Source organism: Artemia franciscana, chromosome 7 (genome assembly GCF_032884065.1).
Source record: "Artemia franciscana chromosome 7, ASM3288406v1, whole genome shotgun sequence".
NCBI lineage: Eukaryota > Metazoa > Arthropoda > Branchiopoda > Anostraca > Artemiidae > Artemia > Artemia franciscana.
The window spans coordinates 45,215,868-45,236,376 of record NC_088869.1 but is presented as its reverse complement, the minus strand read 5'-3'; the positions used below and the strand labels follow the sequence as shown (position 1 = coordinate 45,236,376).

The 20,509-nt window shown below is 34.3% G+C and overlaps 1 protein-coding gene across 1 annotated transcript; it reads left to right on the top strand.

Annotated features, from left to right (window-relative positions):
* The first annotated feature begins 5,066 nt into the window (after positions 1-5,066).
* LOC136029357 (MD-2-related lipid-recognition protein-like) lies at positions 5,067-20,360 on the top strand. The gene is made up of 4 exons (XM_065707668.1): positions 5,067-5,272; positions 10,939-11,067; positions 12,774-12,940; positions 20,203-20,360. Exons 1-4 carry the CDS (start codon positions 5,185-5,187, stop codon positions 20,278-20,280), a joined length of 462 nt encoding a protein of 153 aa, XP_065563740.1. The 5' UTR covers positions 5,067-5,184; the 3' UTR covers positions 20,281-20,360.
* The last annotated feature ends 149 nt before the right edge of the window (positions 20,361-20,509 follow it).

Below are 20,509 nucleotides of genomic sequence, written 5' to 3'. Positions count from 1 at the left end.
GTATTTATCCCGTGTTGGTTTTGTCGAACCTATGGTGAAGCCACGAATTGAAGAAGAGGCTTACATTGTCTGCGGTTATAAGGTAAGTGACAATGAGAAACAACATAGGCAAGCCTGTAACGTAGCCATGACGGAGCCTGGCCTCGAAATTGGCTACATAGTTTCTTTTTCTTCTTCAAACTGGCAAATTTACATTTCTGGCCACAAAAATAAAGGAAGAATTTGAATTTTTCTAGGGTTGCTGTATCGAACCTGTGGTAACGTCATGACACCAAGAAAAGGCTCAAATTATCTGCGGCTGAAAGACAAGTGACAGTGAGAATCCATATACAGAAGCCTGTCGTGTCCCGGTTGACAAGGCCCAGTTTTAATATATATATATATATATATATATATATATATATATATATATATATATATATATATATATATATATATATATATATATATATATATATATATATTATATATTATATATATATATATATATATATATATATATATATATATATATATATATATATATATATATATATATATATATATATATAAGAGTCTATGCCAAAAAACTTGCTGCTGATAGAGAAAGTCAGAAAAGAAAGCGTGCCGAGGAACTATCAGAAGCAAGTTTTTTGGCATAGACTCTTTGAGCATCTTCATCAGTCATTGTAAACTTAAACATTAATAGATTTCTACGTGAACATATGTCTTATATAACTTGAATGACGTCACCGTCAAAGCAAAAATGACGACAACTAATTTCATGACGTCAGCCGACACAGAAACATGACGTCACCTGACAACTAATTTCATGACGTCAGCCGACACAGAAACATGACGTCACCTGATCCACAGATCCACAGACAGACAACTTATTTTATATATATATATATATATATATATATATATATATATATATATATATATATATATATATATATATATATATATATATATATATATATATATATATATATATATATATATATATATATATATATATATATATAATCCGTATTCAGATCTATACCTCATTATTCTAATGATGTGTCCCTGTGTCCAGGTCGTCATTTATATTCCCTGTGTCCCGGTCGTCATTTGTGTCCCGGTGTCCCAGTTTGTAATTTCTCTTTGAGTGTCCCGGTCGTCATTTATATTCCCTGTGTCCCGGTCGTCATTTGTGTCCCGGTGTCCCAGTCTGTAATTTCTATTCGAACAATCCCTGTGTCCCGGTCGTCATTTATATATCCCGCTTGTGCCCCCGGCGTCCCCGTTGTAGTTGTGTCCCTGTGTCCCGGTCGTCATTTATATTCCCTGTGTCCCGGTCGTGATTTGTGTCCGGGTGTCCCAGTCTGTAATTTCTCTTTGAGGTTCCCGGTCGTCACTTATATTCCCTCTCTCTCGGTCGTCATTTGTGTCCCGGTCTGTAATTTCTCTTTGAGTGTTTTTTCTTTTTAGTTTTTTTTTAGTTTTTTACCTTTGTTCTTTTTTCAGTTTTTTTTTTCTTCTTTATTTTTCAGCGTCACTATGACGAACCTTTGTTTTTTTAACTTAAATCTGGTAGGCATTGATGACCTTATCCAAGTCAAAATCCCAAGCCCAATCATCATCGCTATCATTTTCAGTTTTGATATGTTTTGACTCTCGCTGTCCAGGTGGATTTTCATCTAACTGCGCGGTTTTGCGTTCTTTAGCCGCAAGCCTGTTTTCTTGCTGTTCTTGTGATTCCCCGGCACGCTTTCTTTTCTTACTTTCTTTATCAGCTGCAAGCCTGTGTTCTTGCTGTTCTTGTGATTCCTTGGAACGCTTTCTTTTCTTACTTTCTCTATCACCAGCAAGTTTTTTGGCATAAACTCTTTGAGCAGCTTCCTCGGCTGTTGCCATTGTAGGTTCTTCAGTCATTTTACAATTAAACATTCTTCTGTGAACAAATGTCTTAAATACCATTAATGACGTCACCGTCATAACAAAAATGACGACAACTAACTTCATGACGTCAGTCGACACAGAAACATGACGTCACCTGATCCACAGACAGACACACAGACAGACAACTTATTTATATATATATATATATATATACTAGCTGTTGGGGTGGCGCTTCGCGCCACCCCAACACCTAGTTGGTGGGGGCGCTTCGCGCCCCCCCCAAGCCCCCCCGCGCGCGTAAGTCGTTACGCGCCATAAAAGTTACGCGCCATTGTAGTTGTGTCCCTATGTCCCACCTGTGAATATAGATAGATATATATATATGGTTTTAACTACGTAAAACTTGCGAATATACAACATTCTTTGCTGTCCCATTGTCTTTGCATATAAATAGATTGTCAGGTTTACCGACTCTTGAACATGCAACATATAATGGTCCATGGGAAAACAATCTGTATTCAGATCTATACCTCATGATTCTAATGATTGCCCTTGAGCTTTGTTGATGGTGATTGCTAATCGACCATTCCCTGTCCCGGTGTCCCGGTCGTCATTTACATCCCCCTGTTTCCCCCGGTGTCCCCGTTGTAGTTGTGTCCCTGTGTCCCGGTCGTCATTTATATTCCCTGTGTCCCGGGTCCCGGTCGTCATTTGTATCCCGGTGTCCCGGTCTGTATATACATTCGTTTTTTAGTTTTGTTTTTCTCCTTTATTTTTTTCCTTTTTTTTTTCTTTTTTAGCTTATTTAGATTTTAGATTTTTTAGTTTTTTTATTAGTTTTTAGTTTTTTTTTCTTTTAGTTTTTTTGTCCCGGTCGTCATTTATATCCCCCTGTTTCCCCCGGTGTCCCCGTTGTAGTTGTGTCCCTGTGTCCCGGTCGTCATTTATATTCCCTGTGTCCCGGTCGTCATTTGTATCCCGGTGTACCGGTCTGTATATACATTCGTTTTTTAGTTTTGTTTTTCTCCTTTATTTTTTTCCTTTTTTTTTTCTTTTTTAGTTTATTTAGATTTTTAGATTTTTTAGTTTTTTTATTAGTTTTTAGTTTTTTTTTCTTTTTAGTTTTTTTGTAGTTTTTACCTTCTTTTTAGTTTTGTTAATTTTTTTTTTTACTTGTGTCCTGGTCGTCATTTATACTCCCTGTGTCCCGGTGCTTTGTTGATTGCTAATCGAACATTCCTTTTGTCCTGGTCGCTTTCTCTTTGAGTGTCGTCATTTATTTTTTTCTTTTTTAGTTCTTTTATTTTTTACCTTTTTTAGTTTTTTTAGTTTTTAGTTTTTTTAGTTTTTTACCTTTTTTTAGTTTTTTAGTTTTTTTAGTTTTTTAGCTTTTTTATTTTTTTTATTAGTTTTTAGTTTTTTTGTAGTTTTTGCCTTTTTTTTAGTTTTTTTAGTTTTTTAGCTTTTTTATTAGTTTTTAGTTTTTTTTGTAGTTTTTGCCTTTTTTTAGTTTTTTTAGTTTTTTAGCTTTTTTATTTTTTTTATTAGTTTTTAGTTTTTTGTAGTTTTTGCCTTTTTTTAGTTTTTTCAGTTTTGACGTCACCTGATCCAGTTTTTTCAGGTGACGTCACCTGATCCACGATCCACAGATCTTTTTCTTTTTTAGTTTATTTAGATTTTTAGATTTTTTAGTTTTTTTATTAGTTTTTAGTTTTTTTTTCTTTTTAGTTTTTTTGTAGTTTTTACCTTCTTTTAGTTTTGTTAATTTTTTTTTTTACTTGTGTCCTGGTCGTCATTTATACTCCCTGTGTCCCGGTGCTTTGTTGATTGCTAATCGAACATTCCTTTTGTCCTGGTCGCTTTCTCTTTGAGTGTCGTCATTTATTTTTTTCTTTTTTAGTTCTTTTAGTTTTTACCTTTTTTAGTTTTTTTTAGTTTTTAGTTTTTTAGTTTTTTACCTTTTTTTAGTTTTTTTAGTTTTTTTAGTTTTTTAGCTTTTTTATTTTTTTTATTAGTTTTTAGTTTTTTTGTAGTTTTTGCCTTTTTTTTAGTTTTTTTAGTTTTTTAGCTTTTTTATTAGTTTTTATTTTTTTTTGTAGTTTTTGCCTTTTTTTAGTTTTTTTAGTTTTTTAGCTTTTTTATTTTTTTTATTAGTTTTTAGTTTTTTTTGTAGTTTTTGCCTTTTTTTAGTTTTTTCAGTTTTGACGTCACCTGATCCAGTTTTTTCAGGTGACGTCACCTGATCCACGATCCACAGATCCACAGACAACTTATTTTTATATATATAGATAGTTTTTTTTTTTTTTACTTATGTCCTGGTCGTCATTTATACTCCCTGTGTCCCGGTGCTTTGTTGATTGCTAATCGAACATTCCTTTTGTCCTGGTCGCTTTCTCTTTGAGTGTCGTCATTTATTAGTTTTTTCCTTTTTTTTTTTTAGTTTTTTATTGGTTTTTACCTTTATTTTAGCTTATTTTTCTGTTTTTTCCTTTTTTTTAGTTTTTTTTTATTTTTTATTTTTTTTTAGTTTTTTACCTTTTTTTAGTTTTTTTAGTTTTTTTAGTTTTTTAGCTTTTTTACTTTTTTTATTAGTTTTTAGTTTTTTTTTGTAGTTTTTGCCTTTTTTTAGTTTTTTCAGTTTTTTTTTTAGTTTTTTATTGGTTTTTACCTTTATAGTTTTTTTAGTTTTTTAGCTTTTTTATTTTTTTTATTAGTTTTTAGTTTTTTTTGTAGTTTTTGCCTTTTTTTAGTTTTTTCAGTTTTGACGTCACCTGATCCAGTTTTTTCAGTACCCGAACTGGGTGGTGCTAGATCCACCCCGTCAAGGTGTGCATTTATTGGTCGTTTGTTTCCTTCTAATTTGGCCAACTTAGCTCAAGAAAATAGGCAAGTTTTTTTTCTTCATTTCAGAGTTTATACACATTAATCTTACAAAGGTTATCAAAAGGGCAGAAGTGCGTTATTAGATCACGGAAACATAAATCAAATTTCATCATACGATTTCAAAAAAATTCTAGCACGACTCCATTTATCTTATGCTAAAGAAAAAACCAGATGTTTGATAATTAACCAGTTATAAATGTTTGGCATTATCTTGCCACAATATAAAATCAAACAGGACAGGGTTGCCATATTCAGCACACTGAATATTTGGCAATCCCGTAGGCAGGAGAGTAAGAGACGTCACGATGAATTGTGACGCAGTTCCATAAAAGTGGGGTTTCCATGATTACTCCCAAGATCTTTCTAGCTCTTTGTCCCAGTTTTGAATGTTAGAATGTCTTGTGTCGTTCAACAGTAAAAGAAAAAGAAATAATGTTGAAACTGCTAGTATTTTTTACTTTATGGGCTTGTGCTTGTTCTGAAATTCTTCGAATGTACAGGCCTTGTGGTAAAGCAAAAAGTAAGTTCAATTATTTTTTTGTTTTCTTATAATTGTGGATTAAAGTCTGCAAAACTAATCTCTTCTTGAGGGTTTTAGTTTGGAGCTTTTATTTTCTGAAAAGAACATAATATTGTACGAAGAGCTTTGTCTGAGTTCCTTTCTGTGAAGGCCGCCAAGCACTGATACATTGATAATTAATTATGTTTTAAGGCTTTTGATTCTTAACAAAATAAGGAAATTAGCAAATAGAAACATCGGTAAACATTTAGCAGTTCATAAAATTGACCTAAAATAAAGTCAACATACCACTCTGTGCCATTTCTTATGTTTTTTCTGGATATAATAATCGCTTTCCTTGCTAATTCAATTTTAAGCCCTTTTAGGACCCTTGAAAATCATAATTTCTTTCTATATTTTTTGGATGTAAAAATGGGTCAAAATGTTTGTTTCAAACTTACTGTTTCATTATAAATCCATTTTGCAAAGGTTGTATAGTTCATAAACATTAATTTGTCTAAATTAATCAAAAATCAAAACAATTCCACCATGTTTTCTTATTACTCTGTTAGGCCCCTTAAAAACTGCCGTTTCATCTATATGTCAAAAAATATCAAAGCCGACAGAAGAAATAGGGCAGATGGAAAAATGGAGAAATTTTTTCAAATTTTTTTATCCAACTTAATTATGACAAATCAATGATTGCAGATTATACAACTTTAACAAAATAGAATCTATAATGAAATAGTAAATTTGAAACCGATGCTTTAACTCTTTTCATACCAAAAAATCATTGAAAGAAATTATCATTTTCGTTGGTCCAAAAAAGGCTTAAAACTTAATTTGCGAGAAAAGTGTTTTTTATATACAGAAAGAACAAAAAAAATGAGGTCTAGTGGTGTGTCCACTTTCTTCGTAGGCAAATTATATGAACTGCTCGATATTTACCCATAAATAAAACAAAAAGAAGTATTAATAGTAGAGAATAACCCAGTTAATCCAAAAATCATTTCGTACAAACCAAACAAAGATGAACAAGTATGGAGAAAAAAATGTTTTTTTTTTTTTTTTGGTTGACATAAGAAAAAAATATCCAGGTTCATACGTAAATCTTAAATTACATGCCTGATTTGTAACTTTCCTCTTCCCTACACAACGAATTCAGTTCTTAATTGCTCAAAACCAATTAATTAAAGAAGAATGAGGAATTTTATTCATTCTCTTAGAAGACATGAAAAGCAGGGTTCAAAATAATTCAAGGTGTCGGAGGCAGTGGACTAGCATTGCTCAATTGAAGGACCATAACCGTTCAATTTATTATCTAGTTTTTTATTTTGTTCTCCTCTGCCTCCTGTGGAAGGGGTGATCGTAGGAACTCTGGAGGGGGCTCTTTGAACTGGAAATCAAAAGTTTCTGTGTAGTTTTAGTAGACGAGAATGATTGGATCAACTTCTACTCCTCCTGAACCCTTTTTACTAAATCCCCAAGATATATGATCCAGATTTTGAGATAGAAATTTCGTTCAATATTTTCGAAAGGACAAGTAAATATGTCTCCTTTCTCTTGCATCCTGACCCTAAAAAAGTGAGGTCCAAAAAAGAATCGGAAAAAAATGTTCCTGATTGCCTTGAAAATAATATTCTTAAGTCTTTGGGCCATAGAGCCCCAATGTAAAAAGAAAAATGAACAAATCGGTTCCCTCCAGAACGGATCCAAATGAGAGGTTAGAAAAAGGCGAACAAACTTTTTCCCCTTGCCAATTCTCATGGATTGATGGTCATCGAAGCTAGAAAGATTCGATTTAAATTGTAATTTCCAACGCCTTTTTAAGCTCCGAAACTGATTTGATGGTAATCGACCTTCCCTCTTTTCTCTTCTCTGCTACCTGGCCCCTCACAAGTTCCATATTATTGGATCCATATCTGAAACTGTCAATTAGTTACAGAAACATTGGAGGTCTAATAATTATATCTATACGGTCAAAGTAACCCCCACAGCCCGAACTGTTGGTTTACCGAACTGTTGGTAACGAACTGTAGTAAGGAGCGACCCGGCTCAATAGTAAGCAAAACTCTAAAAAACAGAATTTTGTAAGCAATAGCTGCATCAAAAGAATTGCATTTTAATGCTGATTTTAAGTATATAAGTTTAATCAAGTTTAGTCTTACCCATCAAAAGTTACGAGCCTGAGAAAATTTGCCTTAGTTTAGGAAATAGGGGGAAACACCCCCTAAAAGTCATAGAAAATCCCAACCACCAGATTCAGAGTATCAGAGAACCATACTGTAGAAGTTTCAACCTCCTATCTACAAAAATGTGGAATTTTGTTTTTTTTGCCAGAAGGCAGATCACGGATGCGTGTTTATTTGTTTGTTTGTTTTTTTTTGTTTTTTTTTTCTCGGGGGTGATCGTATCGACCCAGTGGTCCTACAATGTTGCGAGAGGGCTCATTTTAACGGAAATAAAAAGTTCTAGTGCCCTTTTTAAGTGACCAAAAAAATTGGAGGGCAGCTAGGCCCCCTCTGACGCTAATAATTTTCCCCAAGTCATCGGATCAAAATTCTGAGATTGCCATTTTATTCAGCATAGTCGAAAACCTTATAACTATGTCTTTGAGGACGACTTACTCCCCCACAATCCCCGTGGGAAGGGCTACAAGTTACAAACTTTGACCTGTGCTTACATGTAGTAATGGTTATTGGGAAGTGTACAGACGTTTTCAGAGGGATTTTTTTGGTTGGAGAGGGGGGGTTGTTGAGAAGAGGGGATATGTTGGGGGAACTTTCCATGGATTAATTCTTCAAGGGGGAAGAAAATTTCCATGAAGGGAGCTCAGGATTTTCTAGCATTATTAAAAAAAAACAATGAAAAAAATAAATATGAAAAAGTTTTTTCATCTGAAAGTAAGGAGTATCATTAAAACGAACGAAAATTACAACGCATATGAGGGGATTCATCCCCTCCTCAATACCTCACTCTTTACGCTAAAGCATTTTGGTAATTTCAACTATTTATTCTACGGCCTTTGTGATTCAGGGGTCATTCTTAAGGAATTGGGACAAAACTAAAGCTTTGTTGTAAAGAGCGAGGTACTGCTGAGGGGGTAAACCCCCTCATATACGTAACAAAAACATACGAATACAAAAGTTCGTTACGTAAGCTAATTCGTAAGTTACATATATCTTTTACTAATAAAAACGTTTGTAAAAAATTAAATGTTCTAGTTGCCTTTTTAAGTAACCAAAAAACCGGCGGGAGGGGCAATTAGGCCCCCTCCACCGCTACTTTTTCCCCAAAATCATTCGATAAAAACTATGAGAAAGCCATTTAGCCAAAAAAAGTAAATATGCAAATTTCGTTTTAATTATTCATCTGCGGAGAGCCAAAATCAAAACATGCATTAATTCAAAAACGTTCAAAAATTAAATAATTACAAGGCTTTTTAACTGAAAGTAAGGAGCGACATTCAAACTTAAAACGAACAGAAATTACTACGTATATAAAAGGGGCTGGTCCCTCCTCAACACTCCGCTCTTTACGCTAATGTTTTTACTGTTTTAAAAAGTAGAGTTGAGAGAAAGCGTCAAACTTTAGCGTAAAGAGCGGGACGTTGAGGAGGGACCAGCCCCTTTCATACGCGAAGTAATTTCTGTTCGTTTTAAGTTTTAATGTCGCTCCTTACTGTCAGTTAAAGAAAACTTGTTTTGTTTTTTTATTTAATATTTTTTAAGCTTGATAATTTCTTAGTGATATGACGAAGCTGGAATTGTATTTTATTTTATTTTTTCCAGCTTCTTCATATAGAACAGATGGTCATAGAAAGTTGGGGTAATGTCTATGTGGTCCTAGACTACAAGTTTAGTACCCCTTTCAAGGGCTAAAGTCAATTGGACAGCAAACAGCTTTTTGCTAATTGCGACTACATGTGTCAGCGCAGCCCAAAATCGCTCTGGAGTAAAATTTCAAAATAGACATTTTGATGAAAACAATTGAGAAATCCCAAAAAGTGTATTTGTTTTGTGCCACATAACAAGACAAGTTTGAGGGCTGAAAGCCCCAAACTACACAAACAAATCATTTATGACGCACAGTTCTTTGATACATTTTAGTCAGAAGCTTGTTCAATCAAAATTTTTTACGTCCATGTTTAGGTCATATCGTCTATACCGTGTTGATACATTCGTTCGTCATCTTTTATAAATCATCATGAGGTCATAGAAGCCAAATTATGTTCGATAGGATTATCCCCGGAAAAATATTTCCGAGTTGTGATCTATCTTTTCAGAGCAAGATTGCTTTTTCGGGTAAAAGAAATGTTAATATGCCTATTTTCAGAAAAAATATCCTGCCGTTCATAATCTTTGGAAGATAAGAATAATTATAAATTTTCTCGAGTGTATAGGATAGAGAAATTACTGACCGGGACACCGGGACACAAATGACGACCGGGACACAGGGAATATAAATGACGACCGGACACTCAAAGAGAAATTACAGACTGGGACACCGGGACACAGGGAATATAAATGACGACCGGGATACAGGGACACAACTACAACGGGGACAATGGGAGGCACAGGGGGATATATAAATGACGTCGGGGACACAGGGAATGTTCGATTAGTAATTACCATCAACAGAGCTCAAGGGCAATCATTAGAATAATGAGGTATAGATCTGAATACGGATCGTTTTTCCAATGGGCAATTATATGTTGCATGTTCAAGAGTCGGTAAACCTGACAATCTATTTATATGCACAGACAATGGGACAGCGAAGAATGTTGTATATTCCCAAGTTTTACATAGATAAAAACATATATATATATATATCTATCTATATTCACAGGTGGGACACAGGGACACAACTACAATGGCGCGTAACTAACATGGCGCGTAACGACTTACGCGCGGGGGGGGGGCTTTGGGGCACGAAGCGCCCCCACCAACTAGGTGTTGGCCCCTACCAACAACTAGTAGATGTATAATATTTAATATAGGTAGATACACATACACAAAACTATTGCTCGCTTATAGATAGAAGATCCATAGCTCAATAAAATCTCTTAGGCAAAGTATGTGTGACTTTTGGAAAGTTAGCTGTACAGTTCGTAGCATAAAGAGTATCTAGATCACCAAAGTTTTGTTCATGCAAACAATTAAGAATATGCTGTTTAAATAAGTGACAAATTAGTATCTCAATAACGATTAAAAATATTTTTTAATTTTTTTGAAAATCAGGGAGACAAAAAAAAACTAATCAGTCCACAATCATTTGGGGTATACTTTCATACAATATTACTCTGTCTTGGACATCATAAAAACTTAATGGTATATTTTCGTAAATAGTTGCAACAAGTTAGTGGTGAAACTACTCTCTTTCAGCTCTGAAGGATCCAAGTTCATCACACTCTGTGGCAACGGACTATCTAGTAAATATACATAAATTTAAAGATGATAATTTTTTTTAGTGATTCTTTTTTTTCATATTTCAAAATTCCCATAAATTGATTTCAAACTAAAATCATGGTTGCAGCGGTAGCTGCATTCAAGTAACGTTCGTAAAGGTTTTGTAATTAACTGAATTTAAATTGGAAATAAAAGAAACTGTTTTAGTTAAGCCTTTGATATATTCCAATCCAAAAAAGACCTTGAAAAGATGGCTGAGAAGTTATTCCTATTTTACAGCTTTTGGTAATGGACAACTGAGCGAAATAAGAATCAACCCCTGTCCAGAGGCTTTGAAAAACAAGCCTTGTGTATTGAAGAAAGACACCAATGTATCTATTGAAGTGGACTTTACACCAAACATCAAAAGTAAGTTCACACCTTTTTTTATTGCTGTAAATAGCCTAAACATCCTGAACATCAATTGCTTTTTGGTTTTGTTTAAGAGGATTTAGGGGAAAACACCATCCTGAACATCAATTGCTTTTTGGTTTTGTTTAAGAGGATTTAGGGGAAAACACCATTCCTACACCCAATTATTACGTGGCATTTTGTGTGAGAAATGACAGCCATAGTGTGCTAATGACTTTTATATCAGAAATTTTTATGACGAAACCATCTCATTTTATCAAAACGGGTCAAGGAAAATGAGATTTTGACTCTAATTAAACTAATGCAACTATTATAAGGAAGAAAATAATGGTTTTTAGATTTATTATATTTTTCCTGAAATTAGAGTCGCCCTCCACCTTTGTCCAGTAATTTTCAAAGGGCGAATTAAAAAATTTGTAGAAATTTAATTTAAGGGACTATTTTCAGACCCCAAGTTTTGCTATTTATCAACAATTTTCAATTACCAACTTGATTCTTCTCAAAACATTTAACATTTCATCTTACGTTTTCCTTTAAACGGCGGCAGTGAGGCAATGAGCCCAAATTATTTACAGATGTCTGCTTCTTAATATTACACGTCAATAATATTTGTAGTTTCTTAAACGTATACAAACAAATTAATCTTCCACGCTATCTATATTGTTGTTTTCTTTACAAAGGAATCATTCGCTCTACATGGTCACGGTAAATATATTAAAATTGAAAGATCCCAAATATTCCATTTAACTAGCCTGTATCCACCACACTAATCGAGTCCCAGCTATTTTAGAATCAATAAAAAGTAGCCCCGACTACTTACATACTGGAGAAATTTAAGTTAACCTCTTATTACAAAAACGATAGTTTACTTAAAAAAAAATTTATTTTATATATATATATATATATATATATATATATATATATATATATATATATATATATATATATATATATATATATATATATATATATATATATATATATATATATATATATATATATATGCTTTGATTATTCCGGAAAGTGCACCCCTTAGATATTTTGCAGGTGAGGTTTGAAATTTTAGAAAAGTGTTCAAGGATCGTCATTTTTATGGTTTTCAAAGGGAGTTCTTGCATCAAATCTTTTTTACAGGGAATAGCATCCACCTTTCCCCATTCAGGGCAGGTAGGCAAACGGTTGTAATGTATTATGTTAAAAACAAATTAATTCTGCGATAGGGGGAGTGCTGTCACCTAAAGGCATCCATATAGTTCAAAATGCTCCCCTGAATGAATGGATGTAGTATATTTTCAAGATAATTTTCATCTCGTGAAGCTTGAATAACAGGACAAGAGGAAGAATTCAGATAAAATTACATTCATCGTAGCTGCTAAAATTTACGGTTTTATTTTTAGAATAAAATAAAAAGGATTTCAATGTCACTTCACTCTATACAGGACACCATTCATTTTGTTCAAAATAATAAGCATTCTAACAAAATACAAAAACAAAGAACAAACTAATCGTATTATTTTTTTCTATTATACCATTTGGATGGCTTCTTTTTTATTCCTATTAGCATGCATTTGTTTTCTATTATTCCTGTTTTATGTGTTGCCATTTTTATGAAAAAGGATTTTAAGGTCAAACATAATATATCGAACTGTTAATTGAAATTATTATTGTCCCAACTCTTATTCTAACTACAATTAACTTTTCAGAGAAAGTTGTATCCCTCTCTTCAAAGGCTTTTTGGGCAAATAAGCTGGTGGATATGCCACTTCCAAACATGAATTCTAATGGGTGTAACTTCACTACCTGTCCCCTTGAAAATGGAAAAGCTGCAACCTACGCATATAATTTGAACATAGCGAAATCTTTTCCGAGCGTAAGTCATTTTTTATGTTATACTGCAGTCTTTTAATTTTATTTTTGTCTGACTAGGATTCAAATCGGTGAAACAGACGACCCTTAAACAGGGAAATGAAAACCGTTTCAAAATGGTGTAGGTGGTGTTGAGAGAATTTGAAAAGCTCCAAAATTTCCTGAGGATTAGCAGGATTTATTCTATATATATATATATATATATATATATATATATATATATATATATATATATATATATATATATATATATATATATATATATATATATATATATATATATATATATATATATATATATATATATACATATATATATATATATATATATATATATATATATATATATATATATATATATATATATATATATATATATATATATATATATATATATATATATATATATATATATATATATATATAACGAAGAGGATATTTGTCAAATATTTTATATCTTTGGGATTCTATAGGACTAACACAAATCTGACTAGCATCGTGTTACAACCTTGAGTAATAGACAAATATTAATCGACCATCCCCCAAACATACCCTGAAGGTTTCAACTTAATATCCCTAGCCAGTCCTGAGATACTGCAAGTACGTCCTTTTGACAACCTGGATACTCGTAATTTTTTTTTTTTTTTATTTAGTTCAACATCTCCCTAAACATGCCCAAGTGGTCTCAACGATGTTAGATGCCCATAGTGTCTCTGGATTTAGTTTAATATCCCCAAAACACACCCCGGAAGTGCCAACGTAATGCCCTTAGCTGCGCCTGGGATATTGCGCAAACGTCCTTTTGATAATCTGGATTTAAATAGTGTCTATCGATTTAGTTCTATAAATACACACACATATATATATATATATATATATATATATATATATATATATATATATATATATATATATATATATATATATATATATATATATATATATATAAGAGACCCGGTTACTATAGAGCCGGGTCACTCCTCACTTAGAGTTCGTTACCATGAGCTGTTTGATACTCTGCACAAAAAAATATGGGCAAATTTCATAACTTATAGGCCTTGCTGGTTTATGAAGGGCGTTACCTCCTCCTAGATGCCTCGCTTATCACACTAAATTGTTACTTAGTAGTTAATGTACTTATACTAATGTTACTTAATGTTATTATACTTTGTGCTATTAATTCAACGTATAAAAAATATGGGCAAATTCCACAACTTATAGCCCTTTCTGCTATATGAAGGTTGTTGCCCCTCCTAAAAACTTGCTCTTCGTGCTAAATTAGTTTTTATTACTTAAAGAATCTTCTTAATGGCGTAAAGAGGTTGATAGCTGATAAAGCAATGCAAGCAGTCAGGCAGTTGCGGTGACAGTCACACTTAGTTACAGTTGGAGTCACAAGTGGTCGCAATCATAAGCAATCACAGTCACAAGTAGTTGCAGTAGCCTAGTTGTCATAGTTGCAAGTAGTCGCAGTCACAAGTATTTGCAGTTGCAGTCAGAAGTTTCTGTAGTTGCAGTCATATGTGAGTGCAGTCGCGAATAGTTGTAGTTCCAAGCAGCTGCCGTCACAAGTAGTCACAGTCTCAGTAGTAGTAGCAGTAGTAGTATACATTTAGTGTCTTTTGCTTAGTTCAACATCCTGTTAAATATACCCTTAAAGGCCTAACTTAATACCCTTGGCCGCTGGTGAGATATTGCTGATATATCTTTTTGACGACCTGCATGCGGATGTTCTAATTCAGTTAAGCATTCCCTAAAAGTTTCAAGTTAATACCCTTAGTAGTAGTAGTAGTAGTAGTCATAGTGGTTGTAGTTGCAGTATTAGTAGCTGCAGTAATATTATTTGTAGCTAAAGTAGCAGTAGTAGCATGCACAAAGTGTATTTGGTTAGTTCAGCACCCCCCTAAACTTCCCCCAAGAGTTCCAACTTAATATCCTTATTAGTTCCTGAGATATTGCTGGCAATGACAAGTGGCAAATGACAAATTGCATGGACCTAGTATGTTTTGATTTACTTCAAAATTCCCTTAATATCCCCTGTAAATTCTAGCTGAATACTCTAGGCCTTTTTGGAAACACAGGATCAAACATGCACCCCATAACCATAAACAAAACCCATATGTAAACAATAGGCAGCTTACATCACTTAAATCCCTTGCTCCAAACGCTGCGGGGGCTCATTATCTCCGCAGGCATTTTTATTTGACCTTTTAACTATTTTGAAAATAAAGGCTGTCTCAAAATTATGACCGAATTCTTTATTTATTCATTGAAAAATCCTTCAAAATGACACAAAACAAGACGGAGCACTTAAGAAAAAAAGAGAATAAAAACGAACAACAACGTCAAAACTGAAAGAGAAAACGAAAAAGGGATACAAAATACGAACGAAAAAAAAATGCAAATAAAATCACTGAATGAGAAGCTGTGACTAGTCAGATTAATTAACTTTTCTATTGTGCTTTGCTATCCGTCTAATCATGGCAACGTCAGGATCATCTAATTTTTCCCTGTCAGTTTTAGTGAGAAGTTTCCAAAAGGGAAAAGCATGCAATTTGTGAGGAAGAGCGACAATGTTTTATGGGCAAGGTATAAGTGGCTGGTTGAATCGCGGTTTGCACAATATAATAGAAGATTTTGTTGAAGTAATTTGTCGTTTAAGTTGGTCAGAGTACAGCAAAAGAGGGTATTAAGGTGGGGAGGGACCTAGTTGTCCTCCAATCACTTTTGTCTCTCAAAAATGGAACTGAAAATTTCAAACCCAATCGAATGAGCTTCCTCCGAAGTTTCTACGACAACTCCTTCCGTATGACGCGGCTTGAAAAGAAAATCGAACTAAACCAACAACCTTCAAAATTTCTACGACAGCTTTTCTCATATGAAGTTGCTCAGGAAAAAAAGATATTAAAGCCTTGTCGCTATTTATTTAAGCAGCACTAATGTGCCATCTATGAATAATTTGTTGCATACCCAAAGGAGTAAAATATAAACATTCAGTAAATGGTTTGTGCAAAATTCATTGGCAGTTCATTTATTGAACAATTAAAACTATCCAGTCGGCCACTGTCTTTTGGAATAGCTTCGACTACTTGCGAGCGCAGCTGAATCAACTTAAGACTATAATTACTTGCAACATTGACTACTTGCAATTGTGACAACCTGTGACTGTGACTTCTTGCAATTGCGACTAAGAACTCTTACAACTGTGACTGCAATTACTTGTAACTGCGACTGCTTGTGACTTCAACTGCGACTACTTACGACTGTGAATTCTTACAACTGCAACTACTTGCGACTGTTAACTACTTGTGAAGCCATCTACCTGTGATTGCAACTACTTGTGACTGTGACGGGAACTTCTTGCGAATGAGACTACTTTCAATTGCAACTACTCTTGACTTCGACTACTTTTTACTGTGATTACTTGTGACTGCTTGCGATTACTCACTACTTGCGATTGTTGCAACTACTACTTTTGACTCTGACTACTTGCAACTGTGACTGCAACTACTTGCGATTTTGACCAATTACTACTGCGACTACTCGTGACGGAAACAAGTTTCAGCTGCGACTATTTGTGACTGGCACTGCTTATACTTCTACTACTGGTCCGATTGTGACTGTGACTGCTACTTCTTCTGTCACGACTCCTGCTACTGCTACTACTACTACTACTACTACTACCCTAATTACTACTGCTACTACTGCTAATAATACTTCTACAACCATTGCACTAAAATAAAGGAGTTCAAGTGCATTCAGGTTGTCAAAATGACATAAATGCAATAGCTTAGAAATAAAATAGGGTGTTGAAACTCTCAGGGAAAGTTGGGGCGATGTAAAACTAAATCGAGAGACACTATTTATATCCAGATTATCAAAAGGGCTTTTGTGTAATATACCAGGCACAGGTAAGGGCATTGCGTTGGCACTTCCGGGGTGCATTTTGGGGATATAAATCAAGAGACACTATGGGCATCCAACATCGTTGAAAGCGCGTGTCAGCAATATCTAAGGAATGGAAAAGTTTATTGAGTTGAGACTTCCTGGGCATTCTTAGTGAGATGTTGAACTAAATAAAAAATAAATTAGGAGTATCCACGCCCCGCTCTTTATGTTAAAGTTTGACTCTTTTTCACAACTCTACAGAACAATAAAAAGGCTAAAATTAAGTGCTAAGATTGACCGGAAAGTACCACAAACCAATCATTGCTTATATCGGCCATTACTTTTCAAAATTCGAACTTAAGCGTAAAGGGAGAGGTATTGACGAGGGGGCGAACTTCTTCATATTCATAATATGAGGTTTGGCCCCTCGTCAGTACCTCGCTCTTTTCGCTAAACTTCGAATTTTGTTCCAATTCTTTAAGAATGACCCATGAATCACAAAGGCCGTTTAATTAGAATAAATGATTCTTTTAAAATTACTAAAAATACTTTAGCATAAATAGCAAGGTATTGACGAGGGACAAACCACCCTCATATACGTGATAATTTCTGTTCGTTTTAAGTTTTAATGTTATTCCTTACTTTTAGTTGAAAAAAATATTTTTTTGAATTTAATTTTTAATCGCTATTTACATAATGCTGGGATATCAAGTGCCCACTCCATAGAATGATCTTCCCATGTGACCCAATACCCCCAACCCCCCAGAAAAAAATCCTTCCCTGAAATCTTCTGTAGACTTACCAATAACCAACTCTGTATGTAAACGATGGGAAAAGTTCATAACTTGCTGCCCTTCCCCCGGGGACTAAGGGGATTAAGTCGTCCTCAAAGACATAGTTATTAGATATTTCGACTATGCTGCGCAAAATGACTATCTCCAAATTTTGATCCGATGACTTTGAGAAAAAAGAGCGTGGGAGGAGGCCTAGTTGCCTTGGGATTTTTTGGTCAATTACAAGGGGCACTAGAACTTTTAATTTCCCTTCGAATTTGCCCTCTCACGAAATTCAAGGACCACTGGGTCAATACGATCATCCCTGGGGACAAAAAATAAATAAACATGCATCCGTGATCTTTCTTCTGGTAAAAAAAAAAATAAAAAAAATCCAGAATTGTCCAGATATGAGCTTGAAATCCCTACAGAAGGGTTCTCTGATACGCTGAATCTGATGGTATGGTTTTCATTAAAATTTTGTAAATTTTTGTGGGTTCTCTTCCTTTTTTAAAATAACACAAATTTTCTCAGGCTTGTAACTGTTGATGGCTAGGATTTAGCTTGATGAAACTTGCATATTTAAAATCAGCATAAAAATCCGATTGTTTCAATTTATCTATTGGTATCAAAATTCTTTTTTTATAGTTTTGGTTGCTATTGAGTCGGGTTGCTCCTTACTTACTGCTCGCTATCACGAACTGTTTGATTTTTTACCAGGGGTGATTGAATCGTAATAACGGTCCTAAAAGATCGGGAGAGGGTGTATTTGAAAGGTAATTAAAAGTTATAGCGGCATTTTTAAGTGAAGGAAAAGATTGGTGGGCAACTGACACCTGCTCACACCCCTTTTTTCCCCAAAGCTATCTGATCAAAATTTTGAGGTAATAATCTTGTTCAGCATAGTTGAAAGATCAAATAGTTAAGGCTTTAGGGGTAAAATGGCCCCCAAATTCCTTGGGGAGAGGCCTATAAGCTATGAAATTTGCCTATTGTTTCCGTATAGTATTTGTTAATGGGATCTCTACAGACATTTTTAGGTGGGGGGGGATTTCGTGCCTGGGGTATATTTCCATAGGGAAGATCTTATTTGGGGAGGGAACTTTCTGGGGGTGAATTTTCCAGGCGAAATTTTTCACCTAGTGAATTTTACAAAATTCCTTTAAGGAAATCCTTTTAACTGCCTTATATTCTCTTAACTGTCTTCGTCTGCAAGACGTTTTACGCAGGGAGATTTTCAACAAAGAAGGAACTATCTCGAAGGAATTCGACGGAGGGGGTTCACTATACGCTGGATTAAATTCCTCGGGATGAGTTTCCCGTGAGGGGGGGAATATTTGATGGAGAGTGAGGCAGGCAGATTTAAATAAAACAAGATTTTTTAACTGATAGTAAGGAGCAGCATTAAAACTCAAACCGAACAGAAATTATTCCATTTATAAAGGGATTCTACCAATTAAATGCAGCTACAGCGCAAAGGGCAAGGTACTGAGGAGAGGGCAATCCTTCATATACAGTATAATTTCCGCTCATCAAAATCAAGCTCTTTACGCCCTACTTTCGACTCTGTCTGCTTTTGACTGTGGCTGTGACTACTTGTGATTGTTGATGCTACTACGACTGCCAAAAAGTACGGAACTATTCATCTAACGAGTAGTCCCATTCTCTTGCAGTCTCCACCAAAGAGTATGAGAGGCTAAAAAGGCAAGAAACTCAAACTGGTCTCCAAGAACGAATGAAAAAAAAACTAACGGTAATGAACATTACCCAGTAAAGTTCTATAACTAATTAAAAAATACAAATAAAAATTATGAGTGTAGCTATTTTATTATTCTCTCTTTTTTACTTCTGATTAGCATTGGACAAAAGATATAACAAAAATCCATCTTTTCTTGGGCATAGTTGATTACCACATTTTGTGTATAATTCTTTTAAGTAGCCCACATTCCCCCTGACTTATCCAACTCTTGGCATCTGCCTATTTTAAAAAGAATCTGGGTTTAATCAAACAAGACTTAGACTTTGACGTAATCCAAATCTTGGAAAGTTAAATGCTTAGTTTAAGCTTTTTGCGTTTTTTGAGTTCTGTATTCAGTGGCCCAAGAGGTTTTTCAATCTTAACACGCCCATGCTAACATTCTGAAGACTCCTTTCTATTGTTTTTCGACATTTACCCCTGGTTCCCACTGCTGCGATTTCGCGCAAAATCCAGCGACATGCGACAAATGACACAAATCGTTGTCGCAGCGACGCAAAAGTCTGCGCTTCTTTGTGAACCTCCATCCTATTCTGTCGTGCGTCTGTTCCGCCAAAAAAAAAAATCGTGTCAGGATTGACGCAGCAGTGAGAACTAAGGGTTAGTATGCTCAAGAAAACATAAAAACAGCAAAGTATTCTGTACAAATACTAAGATAGTCCCTTCTTTGCTTTCTCTGCGATTTAAGTTTTGACTCTAATTGAGAACCTTTTTTCTTGCATTATGAAGTCTTAAGTATTTTCCCATTTAATTACTTTGATATGAATAAAATAATTATTATTAGTGTTGTGAATTAACAGCACTGTCAGCTATTTACATCAGATTCCAATTACGGTATTTATTTTCCAGAGACGGTATGACGTCAAGTGGCGCTTCACTGGTGGAGGATTCAATCTGTGCTTTCTTTTCCCAATCGTGGTTCAATAAGCTGTAAATTGTAATCAAAATATGCCCTTTAATATTTTATTTTACATTTATATTATAAATAAATTAGTTGGAAGATTTTACATCTGCGTGTCATGCAAGAGATTAGGAAGGCTATATGTCTACATGACGTTAAAGGATCTCCCCTCTCCCGACAAAAGTGCCTGAATTGTAATATTAATGTCACAAGAATGTCCATGAATGCTAACTGAGGAACATTCAGATTCAATAA